The 27,682-nt window shown below is 42.5% G+C and overlaps 1 protein-coding gene across 7 annotated transcripts in view; it reads left to right on the top strand.

Annotated features, from left to right (window-relative positions):
• The window catches only part of PER3 (period circadian regulator 3), a 71,318-nt gene extending 44,026 nt beyond the window's left edge, over positions 1 to 27,292 (top strand). For 4 of the 7 annotated variants that reach the window (XM_069545795.1, XM_069545794.1, XM_069545793.1 and 1 more), the window contains 8 exons: positions 2,223 to 2,390; positions 8,512 to 8,757; positions 9,430 to 10,085; positions 11,474 to 11,582; positions 21,934 to 22,117; positions 22,690 to 22,840; positions 24,270 to 25,701; positions 25,998 to 27,292. In XM_069545795.1, coding sequence (XP_069401896.1) covers positions 2,223 to 2,390; positions 8,512 to 8,757; positions 9,430 to 10,085; positions 11,474 to 11,582; positions 21,934 to 22,117; positions 22,690 to 22,840; positions 24,270 to 24,437 — 1,682 coding nt within the window. In that variant the 3' untranslated portion in view covers positions 24,438 to 25,701; positions 25,998 to 27,292. The remainder of the gene's footprint in view (positions 1 to 2,222; positions 2,391 to 8,511; positions 8,758 to 9,429; positions 10,086 to 11,473; positions 11,583 to 21,933; positions 22,118 to 22,689; positions 22,841 to 24,269; positions 25,702 to 25,997) is intronic. The other 3 variants (XM_069545792.1, XM_069545790.1, XM_069545791.1) reach the window with 3 other exon arrangements.
• Positions 27,293 to 27,682: the final 390 nt, after the last annotated feature.

The following is a 27,682-nucleotide window of genomic DNA, read 5'->3' as shown; positions in this document are numbered from 1 at the left end:
TGTAGGAGAACTGTGCTGTGTGAAATAAGTCAGAGTAGCAGCAGCCACATTTTGCAATTTAAATACAAATAAGTTACAAATAAAACGTAAAAGGTAGTTCCTCTTTTGCTGTAGCCACCCTTCAAGTGCTTGGTTGCTGGATGTGGTGTTAATGGCTACCAGGTTGGACAGTATAGATAAAATACAATTCTGTCATCATAGAATGTTCTGTTGGATACCAATTCAGCACAGGCAGTGCCATGCACTTTCTGTCACCACACATAAGAATGCACTGTGTCTGTCACCCCCTGCTTAGTGATACCAGGATCCATCAGTTGTACAGGTAGTAACACTGTAAAAGTCCCCATCAGCCTTTCACCTTTCACGTGTTTGTTCCTTGATAATCTTTGCCTGAAACATTTGTTTCACTCCTTTTTTAAAAGGTACAAATGGGATTGTTCATGTAACTGTTCTGTGTGGTATCTTTCTATATCTGCTCATTTAAATCTGAGCTCAGTTTTAATAGCTATATAATATTGATCGTGTCTATTCTGAAGTACCATATCAGTTCAGTTCAGTCGCTCAGCCGTGTCCAACTCTTTGCGACCCCATGAATCGCAGCACGCCAGGCCTCCCTGTCCCCGCCACCTCCCAGAGTTCACTCAGACTCACGTCCATCGAATCAGTGATGCCATCCAGCCATCTCATCCTCTGTCGTCCCCTTCTCCTCCTGCCCCCAATCCCTCCCAGCGTCAGAGTCTTTTCCAATGAGTCAACTCTTCGCATGAGGTGGCCAAAGTACTAGAGTTTCAGCTTTAGCATCATTCCTTCCAAAGAAATCCCAGGACTGATTTCCTTCAGAATCCCAAAATATCATGATTTAATTTTGCTAAATAAGTACATGTTCTCAAGAATATATTTTTAACTGGACATCCTTTCATTCTATTTCAAATGAGCAGAAGACCTCCTCTTCCTTCCAGACAGTGAAAAATAATAGCATGTACACTGAGTCCTGTGAGGATTTGAGAAAGGTTCAGCGTAGCCCATCCTATCAGCAGATAAACTATTGATAGTGTTACCAGGTATGAGACACAAGCTTTGATAACGTGTTAGTTTTTCCAGAAGTGTGTGTTGTCACTATGGAGGCTTTATATAATTTTTAATAGCTGTTGCCTTGATTTTTCACCAGCTATTGTCTTGATTTTTCACTATAGGTCAGTAGATACATGCCACCTACAATGCATAATAAATTGAACAGTTCAGGGGATCCAGAAAGTGAGAAGATGCTTCCCTTCTTTGAATATAGTTGAGAAGACAAGACCTGTGCTCATAAGAATTAAGTTGTGAAAACCAGTGCAGGACCATAGAAGGGAATATATAAGAATCCCTTGATGGGGGCCCAGATGGTCAGGGAAGACTTCACCCAAGAAGACAGTGAAATATCCCAAACAGAAATGGCATAAGGAAAGCAGAGAGGTGAGAGGTGCCCACATTGGGGGCAGGTAGGAATACATGGCCAAATTATTAATATGCAGGTACCTGAAGAGCTACCATATCCCAGTTTTGAAGAGGAAGTGTATCTCCTCTACAAATACAACTTCCTCATCCTCAGAAGAGGACAGACAAAGCCACAGAGCAGATGACATCCAGGCACTGCAAGGTGAGAGGGGTGTCTTCCATAGTTGGATCAAGAGAGCCACCCCTCTCTGTTTCTCTTTCGTCTTTTTTTGGGGGGGGCATTTTAAATAATGTATTTGTTTTACTACTTTAGGCTGCACTGGGTCTTCACTGTGCACGTGAGCTTTCTCTAGCTGCGGCGAGTAGGGGCTTTTGTTGCAGAGCTTGGGCTTCTCATTGCAGTGGTTTCTCTTGCTGCGGAGCACAGGCCCCAGGCACATCGGCTTCAGTAGTTGCAGCTCATGGGCTCTAGAGCTCGCAGGCTCAGTAGTTGTGGCTCACAGGCTTAGCTGCTCTGCAGCATGTGGGATCTTCCCAGACCAGGGATTCAACCCGTGTCCCCTGCATTGGTAGGTAGATTCTTAACCACAGAGCCACCAGGGAAGCCCTGTTTTTCTTTCATCTTTTGCCTGTAATAATTTCATTGTAATCACAAACAATCCTAGTTTCATATTGCCTCTACATAGCCAATAGGTTTCAACTTACTGGTTATAAATGTCTGTAAACTGTTCAGGTTTTTAATATGAATTTCCTGTTGAGAATTTTTCCTTTCACTATTACATCAGCTGTTTCTCAGATCCCAGCTGTACCTGCATCAGAAATGCCCACTAAGGGACAGTCCACAGATGCTGAAGGAGGAGCTCCGTGGACCCTGAGCACAGTGACTCTGAGCCTGGACACCAGCCAGTGCAGCTCCAGCAGTGTCCTTGTCGACATCCCACCACCAGACTCAGGTACCCTGGTAGCCTTTACTTTAGAATACACTCACCGTGAAGTACAACCATTGTAAGAACCAGTCTTTAATACCATTTACTTAGTAAAGATGTTTAGGATGGATATTTTATTCCAGGTAAAGTATTTTTGGAAATATCATCACATTTATAATGGTCAGCATATTTTGGACTGTATCTGCTGGTTAGGTCATTTGCCAGTCATCTCTTCTGACACACGTGAAGCACCTGGGATGGTACCTGGTATACAGTAGTAAGCCATCAATTAGTCTTCACCATTATTAATGCAATTATTGTTGAGACTGCCTTGGGTCACTTTGTTGCTGACCTTGAAAGAGTGTGTTCATTTTGAACTTGGACTGCAATGGTGACTAGGTGGATTATACATATAAACACATTCAAATTTTTGTATTGGTCTTATAAATGAGGAGTGTATGTTTGAAGCTCTCTTTCTTCCTTTAACATAGTGACTTAGTAAATTATTCTGATGTCTCCTTTTTACTCCGTTTTGCTCTCACCTGCCCTTTTGACTTTTGCATTCTTCATAAGGATTTGGTAGGTAAGGAAATGGTGATAAACATGTTCAATCAGGTTTTCAGATTGTGTCTAACTTATCTTTACTAGTCTTCAGTGGAATATAAGTGAACATGTGCTGAGCTGTTACTGTATACCATCCCCTGCCCTTAGTTCTTCATATAAATTAATTCTCTTAATCCTCATGCCACCCTTTGAGATGCAGAGCATTATATTGACAAGTGGACTGTGGATGGTGGGAAAAGACCAGAAAAAGACACAGCTATTGCGAGATTAGTTTATTTCTACATATTTTTCTATTATTTCTAATTAGCCACAGGCAGACTTTTATTGGAATTGAACTAGTCCCTCAGGATGAGAGCAGATGCGTATCTTTTAGTGTACGCGTTCTTAATGCTTCGGACACCCATGTGGGTATGGAGCAGTCAGTGACACAGTCAGTCCATGCATGGTGGGGTCTTACCTGACACAGAAAACTCTTTTTTTGACTGCGCCAAAAAAAGACTGTATATTTTGGTCTTAATACTGCTTTGAAAGAATTCATACTGAAATCTGTATGCTTTCATTTAAGGAATAAGCAGTATTTACTGATAAGCATTTCTCCTGATCTTACACCAGTCTTAGCTGCAGGTCCACCTCTTTATTCTAAGGAGGGAAAGCAGAATCAGAGCCCAGGTGGTCTTAAGCTGCATCTGTCTTTTGCTTTCTGGGAAGCCCATATTCCTGGGGTTTACACCATATCCTGATGATGAGTTGGGACACCCAGTGCAGCCAAATTTTAAAAAATGAAGCAGAAGAAAGAGAATAATAACGATCAGAGTAAAAAATTTTTAAGTAGAAAACAGAAAACTAATAGACAAAAATAATAAAATTTTAAGCTGGTTCTTTGCAAAGAGCAATGAAATTGATCAAACTCTAGTAAGCCTGATCAGGGAAAAAAAAAAGGGGGGGAAGATATAAGTTATCAATTTCAGAAATGATAGAGGAAACATCCCTAGAGATCCTACCATCATTAGATATCCAAAGAATAACAACTTAACATTATAAACAAGTTTTCCCAATAAACTTGACAACTTGGACAAAATTGACCAATTGTTTGAGAGATATACACTAAAATCACTCAAGAGGTAGAAAGCCTGAATAGCCTCGTATCTATTTAAAAAACTGAAGTTGTTGATAAAAACTTCTCCAACAAGAAAACTCCAAGCCCAAATGGCTTTACTAGTGAGTTTGAGCAAACATTTAAGGAAAAAATAATATCAATTCTGTGGTTCCCTGACCAGGGATTGACCCAGGCCTCTTGCATTGGGTGTGCAGAGTCTTAACCACTGGACCACCAGGGAAATTCCTGCTTATTTTTGTTTTACCTTACTTTTGTTTTTTGAGTTTCTTAAGATGGAAGCTGAAGTCATTGATTTCAGACATTTTTCTTCCTTAGTGGATTTGAGTATAAGCTTTCCTTTTACTCTCAGCTGCATTTCACACATTTTGATGTATTGTGTTTCATTTTCATCATGTTCAAATGCTGCCCAATATTCCTTTTAATATTTTCTTTGAGATATTTTATATTTTCATATGTATCATCATATATTATTTAGGAAGCATTTAGAGATATTCCATACTTCTTTATTGATTTCTAATTTAATCCCATTGTGGTCAGAGAAAATACGAAACTTGAACTCCTAAATTTATTGAGACTAGTTTTATGGTCTGTAATATGGTCTGTCTTGGTAAATGTTGTGTATTCACTTGAAAAGGATGTTTATTTTGCCTCTGTTGGGTTGAATATTCTATCAGTGTGTAAACTAGGTCAGGTTGGTTGATAGTTTGTTCACTTATTCTCTGTCCACTGATTTTCTGAATACTTGTATCTCAGAGGGGGTGTTGAAGCCTCTGGCCGTAATTGTGGGTTTGTCTGTTTCTCATTGCTGTTTTATTGGTTTTTGCTTTGTGCATTTTGAAGCTGTCTTAATTTGTGCATGTTGCTGTTGTTTAGTTGCTAAGCTGTGTCTGACTCTTTGCTATGCGACCCCATGGACTGCAGCACGCCAGGCTTCCCTGTCCTCCACCATCTCCCAGAGTTTGCTCAAACTCATGTCTGTTGAGTCAGTGGTGCCATCCAACCATCTCATCCTCTGTCACCCCCTTCTCCTCCTGCCCTCGATCTTTCCCAGCATCAGGGTCTTGTTTAGAATTGTTTTGTCCTTTTGATTAATTGATCCTTTTATCACTGTGAAATGTCTTTCTTTATCCCTTGTATTTTCTTTCCTCTAAAATATACTTTGTATTAATATGTTCACTCTAGCTTTTTTTTTTATTAATCTTATATCATTTTCTAACCTTTTACTTTTAAAAGTGGTGTTTATTTTAGTTGTTGCTTTAGAGTTTATGGTGTATGCATTTAATTTTTCACAGTCTGTCTTCTAGAGGTATTATACTGCTTCATGTATAAAAAAACTTAAAATACTATACTCCCATTTACCCACCTTGGTCTTTGTCTATTGGCATATATTTCTACATGTGTTAGAAATCCCACCCTATGTTGTTATTATTTTTATGTAATTATTATCTTTTAAAGAAATTCAAGTGTTTATCCCTTTACTCATCTCTCAGTGTTTTTCATTCCTTGATGTAGATTTATCTGGTATCATGCTTCTTCTGCCTAAGGCGTTCCTTTTATCTCTTGTAGTACAGGTCTACCAGTGATGAATCCTTGACATTTTTGTGCATCTGAAAGTGTCTTTATTTCAGGTTCATGTTTTAAACACATTTTAACAGATCATAGGATTCTAGGGTGACAGTGTTTATCTTTCAGTACCTTTGAGATGCTGTTCTCCTGAATCCTCATTTGCATTGTTTCTGACAGGAAATCTTCTGTCATCTGTATTGTTTGCATAATATTATATGCAACGTCTGGCTGCATGTGAGATTTTCTACTCATCATTTATTTCGACAGTCTGATTTTAATGTTCCAGGATGTAGTGTTCTTCATGTTTTTTATACTTGGAGTTTATTTGGCTTCTTGGATTTGTAGTTTTATTGTTTCCATCAAATTGAAGAAACTTCTTCCCTTATTTTTAAAATATTTTTTCTGTTTCCCCTTTTTCTGGGACTCAAGTTCTATGTATATAGGCTGCTTGAAGTTGTGTCGCAGTCCACTGATGCTCTGTTCATTTAAACCTTTTCATTTTTTTAGGTCTTTGTTTCATTTTGGGACAGTCTCTATTGCTGTGTCTTCAGGTTCACTAGTGTTTTCTATTGTAAAATCTGTCATTATTTCCATTCAGTACCTTTTCCATCTCACATATGATAGTTTTCATTTCTAGAAGTTCTATTTGAGTCTTTTTAATATCTTGCATGTGCTTATATAGCATAATTAAAATATCTTCCCTGTGACTGTGTGAAATACAGTATAACTGTTAACGTTCTGTCTTCCAGTTCTAGTTCTCTCGCCGCCCCGGGTTGGTTTTTCATGATTGATTTTTCTCCTTTTTGTGGGCTGTGTCTTCCTGGTTCTTTGCATGCCAAGTAGTCTTTGATGGGATCGCAGATGCTGTGAATGGGTGCCAAATACTCCTATTAACATTGTTGAGCTTTATTCTGGGACCCAGTTTAGCTTCATGGAAACAGAGGGATCTTCTCAGGCTTTGCTTTTAAAATTGCTTAGACAGGAACAGAGCAGTGTAGGGAGGTCTAGTTCTTCTCTACTACTGAGGCAAGGCCCTTAAGAGTATTCTACCCAGTGCATATGGGTTATGAGATCTTCTAGTCTGGCTGTGGGGCCGAGCCCTGTTCTCCACCTGCTGTGAGCTTCAGTCTGATCCTTTCAGGTGATTTTTTTTCCTCCCATGAACGAACTGCTGAGGACTTGGGGGTTCTCTACAGCTGTCTGGAGGCCTCTCGTGTGGCTGTCCCCTCCACTCATCTTCCTGATCTCCAGCCACTCCCCATACTCTCAGCTCCTGAGGTTCACCTTGTTTTCAATCCCTTAGGATGTTTTGTGTCTTCGAAATTATTGTTTCACATATTTTGTCCCTTCCTAGTTATTTCAGGTGAGAAGATCAGTCCAGTCCCTGTTCCTCCATCGTGGCCAGAATCTAAAGCCCTCTGTCCGGTGTGTTGACTTAAATCAGTCAGAGCCTGTTTCTGGAAGTGGAGTGGGACCAAGCCTACCCACACCTCAGTACCACACCACAGAGGAGAGGGGGAATGGAGGCTGGGAGGACCCACCAGTGTCTGCTGTAAAATCTTTTGTACCTGGAAGAAGTAATGTTTAGAAGCAACCTAGCATTTGTCTACAGGTGGTTATGGGCATCCCTGTGGCTCATCAGTAAAGAATCCACCTGCCAGTGCAGGAGACATGGGTTTGATCCCTGGGTTGGGAAGATCCCCTGGAGAAGGATATGGCAATAGACTCCAGTATTCTTGACTGGGAATCCTATGGACAGAGGAGGCTGGCAGGCCACAGTCCATGGGGTCGCAAAAAGTCAGACACAACTGAAGCAACTTAGCATGTGGCATGCATGCACACAAAGTGGAATCCTATGTGATGCACTGATAAAAGGGATATTGTTAAATGAAGAGACACACTGCAGGTTAGTGTACAAGATTATATGCCTTTTGGGTATATAGGAAGAGGGATAAGAATCTTTATCTGTACTTATTTACAGATGCTTAAAGAAAGTAGATAAATAAGCAAATAAAAGGATTTCCGTGGGAAGAATACATGAGAACTAGGCAGTACTCGTGCCTGAAAAATCCCATGGACGGAGGAGCCTGGTAGGCTGCAGTCCATGGAGTTGCGAAGAGTCGGACACGACTGAGCGACTTCACTTTCACTTTTCACTTTCATGCATTGGAGAAGGAAATGGCAACCCACTCCAGTGTTCTTGCCTGGAGAATCCCAGGAATGGGGGAGCCTAGTGGGCTGCAGTCTGTGGGGTCGCACAGAGTCAGACACGACTGAAGCGACTTAGCAGCAGCAGCAGCAGGCAGGTGTTAGGGTTGGGGAGAAGCTACTAAATGTCTAACGCATGTTAATTTTTGGACCACATATTTATATTACACATTAAAAGATTAATCCAGAGATAATTTTTCAAAGGATTCATGGAGATTAAAAAATATTTACAGTGAAAGCAGGATCTAAATAAATGTGTGCACATTGAGCATTACAACTCTAAAATGTATGTAAGTAAGTAAGTGAAAGTTGCTCAGTCATGTCCAACTTTTTGTGACCCCCATGGACTGTACAGTCCATGGAATTCTCCAGGCCAGAATATTGGAGTGGGTAGCCGTTCCCTTCTTCAGCGGTTCTTTCCAATACAGGATCAAACCCAAGTCTCCCACACTGCAGGCAGATTCTTTACCAGCTGAGCCATAAGGGAAGCCCAAAATGTATATATAAGTTTGCAAAGAGTGTAAAACAAGGCCGAAAAATAAAAATGTACCTGCTGGATTGATGGAGGTTTTATGTTCCAGCCATTGTAATGACTGTAAACATTTATTGGGAAAGGGAGTTAAATTAGTGAAAGTAAATAAATGCAAAATAACCCGTTCGAGTTAAAATTAAATCTGTCTTCTTCCACTTCAGCAGAATTGACTCCAGCAGAGCACATACCGCTGGCCTGCAAGCCCTGGACTCTCAGCACACACCCAGCTCCACTGGCCGCAGAAGCGTTTAAACACTCAGGGCTCGCAAAGGCTGTGCTGTCAGCCCACGCACAGAAGGAAGAGCAGAGCTATGTAGATAAATTCCAGGAGAAGATTCTGTCGTCACCCTGTAGCTCCTATCTTCAGCAGGAAAGCAGAAGCAAAGCTAAATATTTGTATGTTCAAGGTAGTTAAATTTTAAAAAATATATTCCATATAAACCTGGAAAATGGTACTGATAAACCTATTTGCAGGGCAGCAGTACAGATGAAGACATACAGACTTGTGGACATGGGATGGAGGAAGGAAGGGAGAGACAAACCAAGAGAGGAGCGTTGAAACACCACCATGTGTAAAACAGACAGCTAGTGGGAAGCTCAGCCTAGTGCTCTGTGTCAGCCCAGAGGGGTGGGGTGGGAGTGTGTGGGAGGGGGTTCAAGAACAAGGGGATAGACATATGCTTATGGCTGATTTGCATTGTTTTACAGCAGATACCAATGCAACACTGTAAAGCAATTATCCTCTAATTACAAATAAATTAAAAATATATATATATTCCATTTATTAACAGAGTTATCAAGTTTAGGAATCATACATGAGTCCTGGAAGATGTGGCATGAAGTGTAGGAGGTTTGCTTGTAAGGAAATGGCTGAGAGATGCTGAAATGGGGTTTACTTTATAGCAACAGCTTGTATCCAGGATCTCGTCCATCTTTCTAGGTCTACTTTCTGTCATTCCTGCAGTGGACATGGTTATTATTGACTAATGTTTATTGCTTGTAATGTGCTTGCTACCTGTCAATGGGTAACCCTGTTCTGGGTTAGTTTTCTGTAACTCGTCTCCCTCTTTATCCCGCAGGAGGTTCTGCTTCCAGGCTGGCACGATCAGCTGGTTGCAGAAAGGGGAAACACAAGCGTAAGAAGCCTCTCGTGTGGTCGGATGGCAGGAGTGCCAAGGATCACTTCTGTCCCCACCAAGATGGACAGCCCTGGTGCCCCTCGTCCGCCTCCTGTCCCCATGCCTCTGGCCCCTCGCTCCCAGCTACAGTGATGGTTCCCAGCCCAGCCCCTTGCCTCGTCCCAGCTCTTTGCCTCCCAGCCACGACCTCCCTTGGCAGAGAACATGAAGCCTTGATAACTGTACTGCCAAGACTGCCTGAGCCACCTTTGCCTAGCAGCCTGCAGTATTTCCCAGCTCTGCCTTCTGCTTACTTCAACACTTTTGTGAACCTCTTCCTGCATGACCCCTCTCTCTCTCCCCTCTCGTCACTGTCATTCTCCCCATATCCCTTCTTGGGAGCAGCACCCTCTTCCGAAATACTCTCTTCGGTATCAGCAGTGGCTCCAAACCCGGGCCCACTGTCTTCAACCATCAACCCAAGGAGCAGAGAGGAGAAGTGGGAGACACGGAATGAAGGACACCCCCTCATCAACTCAGGGAGCAGCTCCATGCTCCAGCTTGACCTCCTGCAGGGGGACAGGCCCCGATCCTGTGCATCCCCAGAAACTGTGTGTGTAAGTGATGCTAACTTCCAACACACGAACGAGAAAGTAACTGTGCATCCTCTTATTAAAATTAAGGTTTTTGTGCTGAAGCTCAAGATGAATGACCTAGTCTGCATTACAGCTGAGGGTAACCTTCATTACAGCTGAGGTTAAGACTTTGTTCCACGGAAACACACGGTATTCCCTCCTGACTCCATTTAAAAAGCTGCAGTGAAAGGATTTTCTATGTCCTGAATTCTTACATACTTTGCTAGGTTTTCCCCCATGTGCTATCTTTCAGACTTTATTTGTGAATTGGATTTCCCCTCTGCTTTAAAATGTGATATCTAGGTATTAAACTTAAATGTTCGTTACCTAGAAAAAATGTAACTGGGGTTATGGACTATTTAGATTAGGAGCAAGCCGTACAGACAAGACATAAATTTAACAGTTTTACTTTTTCAGACATAATTATGGGACAGCAGGTGTGTATGGGGAGAGCTCCTTTCTGTCATTATTTATCAGTAAAATAGTTTATAGTTTTATACTGATACATACCAATTTTATATGAAAAAATTTCTGTCACTTTCCTTTCACTTTTCACCTCTTTATGTAAAAAGGCCTTCTCAGATTTGTCAGTTTAAACTGCGGGGCAAGACTTTCCTATATTTAGATATAGGATCCAAGACAAGCATAAGTATTTCCACTAAGGTTTTCTTCAGTCCTCACTTCAAGATATAACCATTTTTAACAAATGTTCAGAATCTGATGACCTAGATCAAGAATCTAGATCAAGATCTCTTCCCAAGCCAGGGATTGAACCCGGGTCTTCTGCATTGCAGGCAGATTCTTTACTATCTGAGACACCACAGAAGCCCTGGAATGTGCTCAGAAAGCAGTAGTGAACTTCCCTGGTGGCCAAGAGGCTAAGATTCCATGCTTCTATTACAGGAGGTCTGGGTTCAATCCTTGGTCAGTGAGCTAGATCCCCTTCCCTGGTGGCTCAGACAGTAAAGCGTCTGCTTATAATGCGGGAGACCCAGGTTCAATCCCTGGGTTGGGAAGATCCCCTGGAGAAGGAAATGGCAACCCACTCCAGTATTCTTGCCTGGAAAATCCCATGGACTGAAGAGCCTGCTAGGCTACAGTCCATGGGGTCGCAAAGAATCGGACACGACTGAGCGACTTCACTTTTTCATACATACACACACACACACAAGCCATATGTTTAACATTATATGCAAAGGGACTTTGACCATATTCTTGGGGACAGGCTAAAAATGTTTTGCTTCTCGGTTTATGTGTTGATATGTACTTTTTTTTTCTGTTTAACATGTGAGTTGAAGATCTGCCAGTTATTCTGTAATATGACGCTTGAGATGTTCAGTCTCTTTCCTTGTGTTCTTACTTTCTGGCAGGGTGTCCGTGGCAGCAGTGGGACTGAGATAGATGGTTTTACTATCAAGAAACCATCCATAGCATCACTGCACTCGGTGTCTCCGCCAGGAACGGGCCCTGCAGCATCAGGTAGTAGCTCAAAATGACATAGTCCTCATACCCCGTGGTCAGGAGGGCACTGTTTAACGGGCTTTCAGGTGTTGGCCCTGGGGTGAAAGTAAAGTAAAGCTTTTTCTAAGCTGTATTGGGGTATATTTATATACGATACATTCACCACATTTAGGGGTACAAAATAAGAGTTCTGACAAGGATTTACAGCAGTGTAACCACCACCACAGTCACCATACAGAAGTTTCCACCACCTGGAAACGTTCTTCTTTGATTCATTGCAGTCAGAGCCCGTCCCTGATCCTCTGGCTCTTGGCAGGCACTGACCCACTTCCTGTCACTGTAACGCTGCTCTTTCTGTAATTTCACATAGATCGAATCATCTAGTGTGCAGTCTTTTGTGTCAGGGTTCTCTTGAGTTAGCAGAGAGCTGTTGAGATTCATTCATCTTGTGCATATCAGTAATTTGCTCGTTTCTATTGCCGAGTGGAATTGCATTGTATGAATAGCCATTCACCAGTTGATGGTTTATTCAGTTGTTTCCAGTTTGGGGCTATTAAGAAGAACATTGCTGTGAACATGTAAGTGTGAGTCTTCTTGTGGACACATGTTGTCATTTTTCTTGGTTAAATACCTAGGAATGAAATTGCTAGGTCACATGGTAAGTTTATAGTTAACTTTATAAGAAACTGCAGACTGTTTTCCAAAGAGGCTATACCGTTTGCATCACTGTCAGCCACATATAAAAACTCCAGTTTACAACACATCCTGGCCAACACCAGACATTGTCCATCATTTAAATTTTAGCCATTCAAGTAGATGTGTACTGAAAAAGTCACTGTGGTTTTAGTTTTCATTTGACTATTGATTCGTGCTGTTGGCTGCCTTCTTGTCTATTCATTTGCCATCCAGATGTGTTCATATCTGTTGCCCATTTGAGGGGGGCTTGTTGTTTTTTTTATTGAGTAGTAAGATTTCTGTGTGTATTTTGGATACAAGTCTGTTATCAAACACTCATTTCTCTTCCCTGTGTGTGGCTTGTCTTTTTGTTCAATTTTTTATCTTTATCTTCATTTTAAAGAGCAAATGTTTTGATGAAGTTCAGTTCATCAACTTTTTCTTTCATAGGCTGTGCTTTTTGTATCCTTTTTAAAGAAGTTCATGCCTAACTTGAAGTCACTAAGATGGCCTCCTGTTTTCTCTTGGAAATTCTACAGGTTAAGCTTTTATAGCTAAGTCTGTGGTCCATTTTTAGTTACTTTTTATGTATGAGGTGAGCTCACCTCCTTCCACAGGCAAACTAAAATTGCAGCTGTTTCCAGAACACCTATCAATAAAAAAGATCAGAACCTACATCTTCTATTGGATGTCTCTGGTGGTCCAGAGACAAATCAATCCACCTGCCAACCTGTATGGGACACAGGTTCGATCCGTGGTCCAGGAAGATTCCACATGCCGAGGGGCAGCTGAGTCTGGGAGCCACAGCTGCTGAGCCTATGCTCTAGAGCCCGCGAGCTGCTACTGCTGAGCCCACATGCCCTGTAGAGCCTGAGCTCTGCAACAAGAGAAGCCTGTGTGCCATAACTGGAGCCTAGCCCCATTGTCAGCAGCTAGAGGAAGCCCGCATGCAGCAGTGAAGACCTATCGCAGCCAAAAAATTTTTTTCAAAAAAATAAAGATCTTCAACAACTAATGATACCATTTCTGTCCTTTATCGAGCCCATGTTTGCATGAAATATTCCCTTGGTATCTCTTAATTTTCTTGAAGAGATCTCTAGTCTTTCCCATTCTGTTGTTTTCCTCTATTTCTTTGCATTGGTCGCTGAAGAAGGCTTTCTTATCTCTTCTTGCTATTCTTTGGAACTCTGCATTCAGATGCTTAGATAAAGGACAGAAATGGTATGGACCTAACAGAAGCAGAATATATTAAGAAGAGGTGGCAAGAATACATGGAAGAACTGCACAAAAAAGATCTTCACGACCCAGATAATCATGATGATGTGATCACTCATCTAGAGCCAGACATCTTGGAATGTGAAGTCAAGTGGGCCTTAGAAAGCATCACTACGAACAAAGCTAGTGGAGGTGATGGAATTCCAGTTGAGCTATTTCAAATCCTGAAAGATGATGCTGTTAAAGTGCTGCACTCAATATGCCAGCAAATTTGGAAAACTCAGCAGTGGCCACAGGACTGGAAAAGGTCAGTTTTCATTCCAATTCCAAAGAAAGGCAATGCCAAAGAATGCTCAAACTACCGCACAATTGCATTCATCTCACATGCTAGTAAAGTAATGCTCAAAATTCTCCAAGCCAGGCTTCAGCAATATGTGAACCATGAACTCCCTGATGTTCAAGCTGGTTTTAGAAAAGGCAGAGGAGCCAGAGATCAAATTGCCAACGTCCGCTGGATCATGGAAAAAGCAAGAGAGTTCTTGAAAAACATCTATTTCTGCTTTCTTGGCTATGCCAAAGCCTTTGACTGTGTGGATCACAATAAACTGTGGAAAATTCTGAAAGAGATGGGAATACCAGACCACCTAACCTGCCTCTTGAGAAATCTGTATGGAGGTCAGGAAGCAACAGTTAGAACTGGACATGGAACAACAGACTGGTTCCAAATAGGAAAAGGAGTACATCAAGGCTGTATATTGTCACTCTGCTTATTTAACTTATATGCAGAGTACATCATGAGAAACACTGGGCTGGAGGAAGCACAAGCTGGAATGAAGATTGCTGGGAGAAATATCAATAACCTCAGATATGCAGATGACACCACCCTTATGGCAGAAAGTGAAGAGGAGCTAAAAAGCTTCTTGATGAAAGTGAAAGAGGAGAGCGAAAAAGTTGGCTTAAAGCTCAACATTCAGAAAACGAAGATCATGGCATCCGGTCCCATCACTTCATGGGAAATAGATGGGGAGACAGTGTCAGACTTTATTTTCTGGGGCTCCAGAATCACTGCAAATGGTGACTGCAGCCATGAAATTAAAAGATGCTTACTCCTTGGAAGAAAAGTTATGACCAACCTAGAGAGCATATTCAAAAGCAGAGACATTACTTTGCCGACTAAGGTCTGTCTAGTCAAGGCTATGGTTTTTCCCGTGGTCATGTATGGATGTGAGAGTTGGACTGTGAAGAAGGCTGAGTGCCGAAGAATTGATACTTTTGAACTGTGGTGTTGGAAAAGACTCTTGAGAGTCCCTTGGACTGCAAGGAGATCCAACCAGTCCATTCTGAAGGAGATCAACCCTGGGATTTCTTTGGAAGGAATGATGCTAAAGCTGAAGCTCCAGTACTTTGGCCACCTCATGTGAAGAGTTGACTCATTGGAAAAGACTCTGATGCTGGGAGGGATTGGGGGCAGGAGGAGAAGGAGACGACCGAGGATGAGATGGCTGGATGGCATCACGAACTCAATGGACGTGAGTCTGAGTGAACTCCGGGAGATGGTGATGAACAGGGAGGCCTGGTGTGCTGCGATTCATGGGGTCGCAAAGAGTCCGACACGACTGAGCGACTGAACTGAACTGAACAACTAATGATATAAAGAAGGGACCATGAGACGGGTAGGTGGTGGGAGTCACAGTATAGTCAAGATGCATATTCCCCAGTGGGTGACCGATGAATGAAAGAGTAATCGCAATTGCAAGGCTGTCCCCAGTGAGCATGGGGTCTGATCCCCATGTTGGTCCCCATAGCCTTGGCATCCTTCTCCAGGAAGATGAGTTCTCAGAATGTTTGACTTTGAAGCCCAGCAGGGTTTACTTTGGGGAGAGTCAGAGGGGTGTGGGAAAGAGAGACCCCACTCTTAAAAGGTGCACACAGACTCTCACATGCTATAGGACCCAGGGAAGAAGCAATAATCAGAAAGGAGCCTGGATCAGACCCACAGGCTGAAGTTGGAGAGTCCCCTAGGAAGTCAGTTCCTTCTCTAGGGGATCTCCCTGACCCAGGGATCAAACTCAGATTCCCTGCATTGTTGGCAGATTCTGGACAATCTGAGCCACCAGGAAGCTCCCCAGAGGCAGGAGCCAGTTAAAGGGAGCTCACCCTCAAGGATGTAAACACTGGTGGCAGCCACTTGGGGGCACTCATTCTACCACATGGACTGCCTTGCTGGCTAGTGCCTTTTTAGAATCTTCCCTCCAGCTTATTAGCCTCCAAACCCAGCCTCGACCATATCCAATGGCCTTAGGCACCAGTGCTGGGACATTTCAGGCCAAGCAACTAACTAGGCAGGGACACAGCCCCACCCAGGAGCAGACAGTCTGCCTTAAGACCCCTAAGTTCACACCTTTCCCTGGACATGACTGCCCACCAAGGGGCCAAGGGCCAGGCCCCACCCACCCATGTGCAGGCACTAGACCTGGGACACCCAGGACCCTAAACACACAGACTCTGGGATCCAGCTCCTCCCACCACCAGCAGGTACCAGACCCAGAACCTCCTGCCTCAGCCACCAGCAAGCCTGCTGTAGCTGCAGGCCCAGCCTCACCCACCAGCAGACAAGCACCAGTGCAGGAGAGAGGCAGTCCTGCAGCCTGTGGACCTAGCTCTCATGTGAGCAGGCCAGCACCAACATTAGGACCAGCTGGGCCCTGGCCCTGTCCACCAACAGGCCAGCACAAGCTTCAAGATACCCTGGACCCTGCAGCCAGCTGTGTCAGGTACCAGCCCCACCCACTGGCAGTATGACATCAGCTCTGGGACCCCTGGGTCCTACAGCCAGACTCCAGGACACATCTCTGCCTGCCAGTGGGCTGGCAGGATCTCCTGGACACTGACTCCACCCACCAGTGAGTCAGTACTCACCCCAGTGCACCCATCTCAGCCCCTGGGTGCTGCCCCCAGGTGCCTTGTGGTCCTTGCAGCCTTGGCAAAAGAGAAGGCCTAGGAACCAACCAGATGGGGGATAAGCAATCCTACCAGACCACCCGTGGTAGCTAGCCTACCACAACAGAAGGATCCCAGCAGCTCACCTAGGGGTCAGTCCTAGAGCAAGCATACAGCTCTCATGACCAGAGGGGAGTGAGCTTCTGAGACACTAGGACATCTCCTACAAAAGGCCACATCTCCAAGATCAGGAAACGTAACCAACCTACCAGATACATAGACATGAAAACAGCAATTTCGGCAAAATGAGGCGACATAGAAACATGCTCCAAGCAAAGGAACAAGATTTAAACCCCAGAAGAGCTAAGTGAAGTGGAGATAGTCAATCTGCCCAAGAGAAAGTTCAAAGTAATGATTGTAAAGATGATCAGAGAACTGAAAGAAGAATGGATAAACAGAAAAATTCAAAGTTTTTAACAAAGAATTAGAAAATATAAAGAACAACCAAACAAAGATGAAGAATATAATAACTGAAATGAAAAATACACCAGAAGGACTCAATAGTAAACCAGGTGAGACAGGGGACGTGGCCAGTGAGCTGGAAGACAGAGTAGCGGTAATCGCCGAAGCTGAACAGAAAACAGAATAAAAAGACGTGAGGACAGTTTGAGACACCTGAGACATCTCCCAGGTGTACTAATATTCCCATTACAAAGGTTCCAGAGGAAAAGGGAGAGAAAAAGGATCACAGAATATACTTTAGGACATAATGGCTGAAAATAGCCCATTTTAACCTCGTACCAGGTTACTGGGAAAGGAAACATATACAAGTCCAGGAAGAAAAGAGTCCCAAACAGAATCTACCTAAAAAGAACCATACCAAGGTACATTGCAATTAAAACGGCAAAAATTAATGATAAATAGAGAATATAAAGAAATAATAGCTGGGGACTTCCCAAACATGGGAGAGGAACTGAATATATTAATAAAAGTCCATGAAGCTAAGAGAATACCTAATTACTTCAATGGAAAAATACTTTCTTTTCCAAGACACATTATATTAAAACTGTCAAAAGTCAATGGCAAAGAATTTTAAAGGCAACCAATGGGCAAAGGATAATAACCTACAAAGAAACCCCCATTTGGCGATCAGCAGTTTTCTCAACAGAAACTCTGTAGGCCAAGAGGAAGTGGAATGACATTCTCAAAATACTGAAATGTAAGAACTGTCAGCCAAGAATATCCAGCAAAGCTGTCCTTCAGATATGAAAGAGAAATACTTTCCCAGACAAACAAAAGTTGAGGAAGTTTATCACCACTAGACCTGCCTTACAAGAAATGTTCAAAGAAGCTCTTCTGCCTGAAATGAAAAGGCCAAAGTACACAAAACCTTGAGTGAGGCATAAATAGAATCAGAAAATCCCAACTCAGTCAGAATAGATTTTTAGACACACTGTTGGAGCATGAAAGTTAAAAGGAGAGAAAGCAGTAAAAACAACTAAAGCTACTTCAGTTTGGTAACAGACTCATAACATGAAAGGGCATCATTTAAGACAACTAGAACATGACAGGGGAGGAGGAAAAGGACAGACCTGTATGGGTAAGTGAAGGTAAGACGCTATCAGCATGCAAAGGGCTATTTTATTTATGAGGTATTTTATGCAGACCTCATGGTAACCACAAAACTCCAGAGCAGAAATCTGAAACCAAAAAAAAAAGAGGAAATTAAGAAAAACATTATAGAAAACCACCGAACCAAAATGGCAGACAGAAACACAAGGAAAAAGAAACAATGGGGGAAGAGAGCACGCAGAAAACAAAAGATTAAAAGGCAGTACTAAATCCGCATTTGCCAGTAATCACCATATGGGTAAATGAACTTGTCAATCAAAAGACACAGCGTGGTTGGAGTACTACAAAGCCAGGCTCAACTATGTGCTGCCTCCAAGAGACCTGTCTCAGCTCAACAGAAAAACAGACACAAAAGAAAGGACAGAAAATGGTCCTCCAAGCAGATGGCACCCAAAAGAAAGTTGTGTGGCCATACCTGTATCGGACAGAGTAGACTTCAACCGGAAAAACGTAATGAGGTCAAAGATGGACGTTATATAATGATAAAGGGGACAAGTCATCAGGAAGACGTAACAGTTGTTAATAGGAGCACTCTTTGCGACCCCATGGACTGTAGCCCACCAGGCTCCTCTGTCCATGGGATTCCTCAGTCAAGATTACTGGAGTGGGTAGCCATTTCCTTCTCCAAGGGATCTTCCCAACCCAGGGATCAAACCTGGGTTTCCTGTATTGCAGGCATATTCTTTACCATTTGAGCTACCAGGGGGACTTTAAAACTCCACTTACATCAATGAATAGATCATCCAGACAGCAAGGATGTATTGATGGATGTATATGGTCAATTCAAATGCAGTAGAATACTCATTCTTATCAAGTCCATATAGAACTTTCTCAGGGATAGTTCAAGTCACAAGGCATTAAAGAAGATGGAAATCATATCATGCCTTTTTCTCCCAGTTACAGTGCTATGAAAGTAGAAATTAACTATGAGAAGAAAGCTGAAAAACTCACAAATATGCAGAGACTGAGGTGGCTCAGCAGGTAAAGAATCTCCCCGCAGTGCAGGAGATGCTGGCAGACACAGGTTTGATCCCTGGGTCCGAAGATCCCCTGGAGGAGGAAATGGCAACCCACTCCAGTGTTCTTGCCTGGAGAATCCCATGGACAGAGGAGCCTGGTGGTCTGCAGTCCATAGGGTTGCAAAGAGTCAGACATAACTGAGTGACTTGAGCACAAACAACATGTTACTGAACAATTATTGAGTCAAGAAATCAAAGAAGACATTAAAAATTACCTGAAGAGAAGTGAAAATATATCAAAACCTGTGGGATGCAGGAAAAACAATACTAAGAGGACAGTTTATAGCAATCCAAGCCTACCTCAGGAAATAAGAAAAATATCAAACAGTCTATACCCAAAAGAACTAGAAAAAGAAGACTAAATGAAGCCCAAAGTCATTAGGAGGAACAACATAAAGATCAGAGAGGGAATAAATGAAATTGAGATAAAATTGACAAACCTTTAGCTAGGCTCACTAAGAAGAAAAAATGACAAAGCTCTGATAAATAAAACCAGAAGTGAAAGAAGAGAAATACAGTGATACTACAGAAATACAAAGGATTAGAAGAGAATATTATGAACAGCTATATGCCAGTTACCTGGACAGCCTGGAATAAATGGAGAAATTCTTAGAATCACATAACCTGCTAGCACTAACTCATGAAGAGATGGTGACCCACTGCCATCAGACCAGTCAGATGGACCAGTCACTAGTAGAGAGAGTAAAACAGGCATCAAAGATGTCCCAAAAAACAGAAGTTGAGGACCAGACAGCTTCTCAGGTGAATTCTATGCCATGCATTCAAAGAAGGTTTAATACCTCTACTTTTCAAACTCTTCCAAAGAATTGAAGAGGGGGAAGCACTTTCCAGCTCATTTTACAAGATTGTCATTACCTGATGCCAAAACCAGACAAGGACAGCACACACACACAAAGAAGATGACAGGCCAGCTACCTCTGATGAACATTAATCCTCAAGTGTGGAAGTCGCTCAGTCATGTCTGACTCTTTGTGACCCCGTGGACATACATGGGAATTCTCCAGACCAGAATACTGGAGTGGGTAGCCTTTCCTTCTCCAGGGGAACTTCCCAACCCAGGGATCTAACCCAGGTCTCCTGCCCTGCAGGCAGATTCTTTACCAGCTGAGCCACATATTAGCAAATACATTTAAAGGATCATACATTATGATCACTCCAGTATTCTGGCAGGCTACACAGTCCATGGGGTCCCAAGAGTCAGACACGACTTAGTCACTAAACCACCACCACCACCACATTATGACCAAGTGGGATTTATTCCAAGGAAGGAAAGATGTTTCAGCATCCATAGATCAATCAGGGTGAAATAATGTGGCTAACAGGATGAAGGATAATAATCGTCTCAATAGATGTGGTAAAGGCATTTGACAAGATTCAATATCTGTGATTTTAAAAACTCTAAAATGGGTATAGAAGGAACATGAAAGTGTTAGTCACTCAGTCACACCAGTTCTTTATGACCCCATGGAGTGTAGCCCGCCAGGCACCTCTGTCCATGGAATTCTCCAGGCAAGAATGCTGGTGTGGGTAGCCATTCCCTCTCCAGGGGATTTTCCCAACTCAGGGATCAAACCTGGGTCTCCTGCATTACAGGCGGATTCTTTACCATCTCAGCCACCAGGGAAGCCCCAAAGCTCCATTTTCTCTCCATTGTTGACTTCTCAGCTATTCTTTTTTGTTGTTGTTTTTTTCCTTTAAAAAAAAATTATTTTAGTCATTGCTGTAGGATTTATACATATGTCTTCTACTTATCACAGTTTACACTGTTCTTTCACTTTTTGTCTTAGAACTTTAAAACAGACTATTTCCATTTCGTCCGCTTGTCTTTTGTGCTAAGTAAAATGTGTCATACATTTTATTTCAACATGTATTACAAGTCCCACAGTAAAAATGTTGCTGTTTTTGGCTTTAAATAATTACCTTTCAAAGAGATTTTCTTCTAATGAGGAAAAATGTCTTTTATATTTACCCATATGCTTATTTTTTTTAATTAGGTACTTTGTTTTAATTGTTCCAAAGTAAACGAGGAGGACCTGGAAGAATTAGATGCAGGACAGGAAAGGAATGATCTATGAGGCTCCGTAGCAGCTGTAAAGGGATGGGCCTTGGCATGGATGGATGGCTTCTCTGTTTTAATAGGAGGGCAATGAAGAGAGAATGCACGTATCAGTAAATTTGTGTTTGGCATCAGGGTAATGAATTTCATTTCTCATAGCTTCCTTTTCTTTCCTTATGTGTGAGACTGAGGAAGGAAATAGGGATCAGAAGATAATCCTGCTGGAAATAGTGCACTGACCAGAGAACTGTACCAGGATTACAGGCTTTCTGATGGTCCTTTGGTGATGATGAATTTACTGCAGAACCAACGTACCCTGTTCCATGTGACTTTCTCTATGCTTTTGGCAACTTGGATTCGGATAAGAATGGAATTAATAAGTGGCTTAATCAGAGTTGACATTTTGATATTGTGGGAAATGAAAGGGGAAAAGACTCAGGTATGGCAGAGTGTTACTGAGTGACAGGCTTTGGGCTCTAAGCAGAATGGCTAAAGCTCTGTTCCAGATTCGTAGTTAGAGCAACCGAACAAGCAGGGGAGAAAGTGGAGCTGAGATGCAGCTGTTATGGGTGATGATGAGAAAGGCGGTATGACCTTGAGGAACAGATAGTTCAGGAAGACTGAGAAGGAGATATTGGAAAGATGGAGGAACGGGAAGGCTGAGGTGACCTGTGATGACGCTGGGCTGGGTGGTGAAGGACACTACCAGCTAGTCTCCCAGGTCTGTGAAGAATGAGGACCAGCTTGGCAGATCAGCCCCTGACGGGTATTTTCTAATTTGGCTTTCTTTGTTGTTGCTGATTTTTGATAGGAAGCAGTGGCAGCAGTATAAACTTTGCTCCTAGTGATGATTCTTCAGAAATCTCTGAAAATGGGCAGCAATCTCAGGACATACAGAAAAAAGGAACATTTCCTAAGTTAGCTGAAGAGTCCATCTGGAGAATGATAAAGCAGACACCTGACCGCATTCTCATGACGTATCAGGTGCCTGAGAGGTAAGAAGCACGTTGGAGGACCCACCTTTATACAGGTGTTCTGTGGTTTCTTGTGTTTTTTAATACAAAGTGATTTTAACATTTTTATACATATCTTCAGAGATATGTATTTTCAGATTCATTGATTTGAAGTCAAATGGTGAATGATTTCTTAAAACAATGGTTGTGGTGGAAGTGGATACGAATGTTATATGTCATAAGGTGAAAACAAAGAGAGGCAGTGCTTTCCAAGATGGCTCACCGGTACCTGAACTATTATTAGAGTCTGGACTTTTTTTTTTCTCGTTCTAAAAGAAGAGCAGACCTGAAGGACACCTGTTTCTTCCATATGACTCATTAAAACTCTATGCAGGTGTTTTCCATCAAGAAAAAGGTCTAGCTTTACCAACTTGACAAAGAAATGAGTCAGGTTTTTTTTTTTTTTTTCAATGTGAGATATGAAGTCATACTTTAATGAGAGATTTGAAGTATGTTACAAACCAAAATGAATGTTGGTCTTGGATGACAAGATAAGAACCCTGTGCCTTGTTTAGGACGGTGAAGCGCTTATTTGTCTACTTGTTTGTTTTCAGGGTTAAAGAAATTGTACTGAAAGAAGACCTAGAGAAGCTGGAAAGCATGAGACGGCAGCAGCCACAGTTTTCTCGAGGGCAAAGGGAGGAGATAGCCAACGTGCATTCTTGGATTCACAGCCAGGCGATCCCTCGGGAAATAGACACCAAGGTAAGCACAGTAATAACAGCTGTTGTGTGCTGACGGCTTTGTGCCGGGCAGTGTTCTGGGCTCTGGCTGTACCCTTGTCCCTTGGTTTCTGCAGGGGATTGGTTTCAGGGTTCCCGGCGGCTTCCAAAATCCACGAATGTTTAAGCACCTCATGTTAAACAGCATAGTATGTGCACGTAACCTGTGCACGTCCCCCTTGGGGCTTCCCTGGTGACTCAGACAGTAAAGAATCCCCCTGCAGTGCAGAAGATCTGGGTTCAGTCCCTGGATCAGGAAGAGCCCCTAGAGAAGGGAATGGCTACCCACTCCAGTTTTCTTGCCTGGAGAATTCCATGGACAGAGGAGCCTGGTGGGCTGCAGTTCCTGGGGTCACAGAGAGTCAGACACAACTGGGCGACCGACACTTTCACTTTACTTCACTATGCAATCCTCCCATACATCCTAAATCATCTGCAGATTACTTAGAATACCTAATCCAGTATAAATGCTGTTTAAATAGTTGTAAATTCAATGTGCATGCTATGTAAATAGTTGCCAGTGCATGGCAAATTCAAGTTTTGCCTTTTAGAACTTTTTGGAATTTTCATCCCCAAATGTTTTGGATCTGTGGTTCGTCGAATCTGTGGATGTGGAGCATGCAGATACAGAAGGCCCACCATGCATTGCATTTTTCCACTGGGAACCTTACTTCTCACAACTTCCTCTGTGGGATGTGTTATTACCCCAACTTTACCAATAGCAACAAAGTGAGGCTTTGTATATCATGGATCAAATTTCAGTCCCAGTAAGGATGTGGAACCCTTGAGTGCTGACTGGACTGTGTCATTTTATGTAAGGACGTGAGCATCCATAGATTTTCATAGCCTCAGGGTTCTGGAGCCAAGCCCCCTGCACAAACTGAGCCACAACTGTGTAAGTTCACACAGTTCATCAGATTTTAAATACAGGTCTTTTTGACTCCAAGTGGTTTTTTCTTCCACCCGTTGGAATGTTATGGGCCAGTTAGGAATAAACACACCTGGTTTGATCCATAATTGACTGGAGAGGAGAGTATAAGATTTGCATGTCAAATACATATGCATGTTTGAGAAGAGTTCAAACTCAAGATGTTAGATTCACACCAGAGGTAGGATTTCTGTGGGTAGAGTATGTGAAGAATGAGCCCCAGAACAATTCAAGCAAAAGTATTTAAATGATTACCATCATTTACCTTCTAATAATGAAGAATGAAGTATAATAGTCTTATTAGATAAATATAGTGAAATTATATAAATTAGTTAAATAAATATAAATAAATAAATGATAGTCTTCTTAAATAAATTATGTGGGGGAATTAGACATAGGTTGCTAGGCCAGCACTTTACTGACTTTAGAACTTTGCAGATGACTTGACATCAACTAACCTACCTACTCTTGTTCCCCTTTGGAGGGCTGTGTCACTTGCGGACACAGAGACTCAGCTGGTGATGCTGCAGACCCCACGGTCCGGATCCAACAGAAGCAGCAGCCGAGTGACTCTGAAGGACCTGCACTGCCTCTCCAGACCTGCTGGACTGCTCCTCCTCCCTGTGATTCTCTCCGAACCCTTGCAGCTTAAGTGACCAGGAAGCTGTCATTGAATGTTAAGGCTTTCCCTTCTTGATTTTTTTAGCAGACATCTTTTTCCTGAAGCAGACATTGTATATAGATTCTTTCACTCCTCTTTTTTCCCAATGTATTTAAACTGGTGAATAGACTCTTTTTCTAGTTTATTAGCTGTCCTCTAATGAGACTGGATGGCCTCTAAAGAGGTATGTGAACAGCCAAACTTCATTTCAGGTGTCAGCCCAAATAAATTGTAGTTAGGAGTATAGCAAGAAAAAGCCCAAACGTTAGCCTCATTGGTTTTGTTCTGTTGTTACATGAATCATTTCCTGCCCCACAGTAGAGACTTGAAGAAATCCCCACTAGAGGTCACGCACCTTTCCCGACAGTCTCCATAACCGTGTTGCCCTCGCCTGGTCATTGCACGGTGACACGTGCCTCCACAGTTAAGCTCCAACATTCCAGAGTTCTCACAACACAGGTCACTCCAGCATTTACCAGTATGAAAACGTATTGCTCACTGGTATCCTGGAAATTCCTGGTTTTTAGGGTTGAACTTTGACATTCATTCTTATAGATGCTTTTCTTTTTGATTTTCTGCCTTCCACTGAGATCCCAGAAGTCTTCTCTTAAACGAAGATGAGCTTGGGCTTCCCTGGTGGCTCAGTGGTAAAGAATTCACCTGCCAGTGCAGGAGACATGGGTTTGATCCCTGATCCGGGAAGACCCCACATGCTGTGGAGCAACTAAGCTCGTGCGCCACAACTACTGAGCCTGTGCTCTAGAGCCCGGCAGCCACAGCTACTGAAGCCCACATGCCCCAGGGCCTGTGCTGCGCACCCAGAGAAGCCACCACAATGAGAAGCCCATGCACGCAGCTAGAGAGTAGCCCCCGCTCACCATGACTAGAGAGGAGTCCGAGCAGCAACCAAGACCCCACACAGCCATAAATAAATGAATATATGTACATTCTGAAAAACCGGTCAGCTTACAGTGGGCTGATTCCTTGAAGGGTGTAAATTAGGTTTTGCATGTGTAATGTTAAAAACAAAAGAGCTTCTGGCTGAATCAGCTTCTGACTCATCTCTTTTTACATTTTTAAATGATGATTGTAAACATTTTTAAAGTTATGTAAGTTCTTACGAGTGTGTTTAAATGTTGTCCTATCAAAACTAACAATTCACTCTTTCTTTTTCAACCAATTTATGCAAAAGGAGGTCTCTCCGTCCCTGCCAGAGGTCTGATGGCCACTGTCTTCTCTCTGCCCCTGAATAAAGGTGAGTGTTGCCCTTAAGTAGGGGTGAGAGGTCTCTGGGAGGGCCCTAGCCGAGGGGGGTGCCAAGTCTGCCACAAATCAGTCGTTCTCCTGAGTAGCACATGAGTTGTTCACTTGATAAGTCAGCCCTCCTCTTAGAGAGCTGATGATTCCTTCTCAACCCTGAAATGGTATCTAATTCACACCCGTGCAGGTCAGAACCAGGAATAGAAGAAAATGAAGACCCCAGTAATATTTTCTCGTTTAAATAATATGCAACAAACTAACTTACTTTTCTTCTTTTGTTGTGTTTTTTAGGAAAATGCTTCTCCCTTTCAAGTTTTATAGCTTTTTATAAAATGCTATAATCATATGATCATAATCAGGAGAATCGACCTTTCTATCCATGATGCTGCTGGACCCTGACCTGAGACTCAAGCCCTCAGCTTAGATTTACTTTCTAAAGTAGAACAGTTGGCCCTTGGTATCTGCAGGGAGTTGGCTACAGGACCCCCGCAGATACTAAAATCCAGGGACACTCAACGTCCCTTCTGTAACAGGAAAGTTCGCCAGCCCTCTGTACCTGTGGGTTCTGCATCCAGAGTTCTCTACCCTCCCCAACTCTTCCCACCTTGATCACAGGGGCCAGCTGTAGTTTCCAGAATGTACTTCTTTCTTATAACTGTCGGAACCACTTTGAAACGATGACTGTGACTTTTCTAGAATTTTCTCACTTGAAGCCATTCCATGCCCATATTCCTATCTTAGGCTTAGAGAACTCTCCTGTTCTGATCCATCTTGATGGTTAAATGATCTCTGAAGCCCTCATTGCTTTGGTCAAGTTGTGTGATATTTTTGCCCTTGGTGAAAAATCAAATTTTAAACAGTGAACCAGCCTGGATATTGTCATGGATAGAATCATTGCAGCCTTCTGTGCTGATGACCGTTTAAATCAGAAATGACACGGAGCTGTCAGAGGACCATTCTGCATGTCCGTATGCACTTTTTAAACATGACCTTCTCTAGTACAAGCCCTCTTTCAGATTTCTTTCTGGATGTTTGTTTTATTGACATTTAACTGTTTCTTTGCGTTACTACACATTTAGGCGCAAAATTGGTGCTTGTTGTAAGCAGATCTATAAGACCAATTATAGTTTTGGTGTTTTGGTAAATAGCTGAGCTGGTATATTTAGAAATGACCATAATGCTTCTGCTTCTGGGGATGAGCAGAGAAGGCTCAACAGTGCTGGCTTCTCCCCACCACAGGGGCTCCACCCAACTATAAACCGTCATTTAAGTTTAGTAACTTTCTGTATTGATGCCTATAGAAATCAGTAATAAAAATGTGTACTACAGGTTTCTGTGTTTACATAAATGTTACCAAAAGGCTGTGTTTATTTGGATAAGAGGTCAGAATTTATGAACAGATGCTGTGTGAATGGAATCATTTTACAATTAAGTGCAACTTCATCATAACTCGAAAGGTAAATTTAATCCAAATGGAAATTTTGTACCAGCTAAGTTTATCATTTTGTGGATTTCCCTGTTTTTAATGGTTATTAATATTTTAATCAGGTATCTTTTTTAAAAACAATAAACAGTGAACATGTAAAGCTTGAGAAGTTTTCTTGCACTGCATGAACAAACCTTTGCCCCGAATACATAAATCACTTATATCATTGAGAAGTATTTCCTGAGATTGAAACACACTGCAGGGTGCTCATGTTAGGGTCATTCTGTACACATGTCTGTGTCGTCACTGCATCTGAGCTCCTTCCCAGTGATAACACGACACTCGGTCTTCCCTTCAGAACTGGGCTTTCATTATCTCCTGGAATTTGCTCATACTCATGTCCATCGAGTCAGTGATGCCATCCAACCATCTTATCCTCTGTCACCTGCTTCCCCTCCTGCCCTCAGTCTTTCCCAGCATCAGGGTCTTTTCCAGTGAGTCGGCTGTTTGCATCAGGTCACCAAAGTATTGATGCTTCATCTTCAGCATC

The sequence above is a fragment of the Ovis canadensis genome, chromosome 12 (genome assembly GCF_042477335.2).
Source record: "Ovis canadensis isolate MfBH-ARS-UI-01 breed Bighorn chromosome 12, ARS-UI_OviCan_v2, whole genome shotgun sequence".
NCBI lineage: Eukaryota > Metazoa > Chordata > Mammalia > Artiodactyla > Bovidae > Ovis > Ovis canadensis.
The sequence above is the reverse complement of the archived record's forward strand: the minus strand, read 5'-3'. Positions and strand labels throughout refer to the sequence as shown.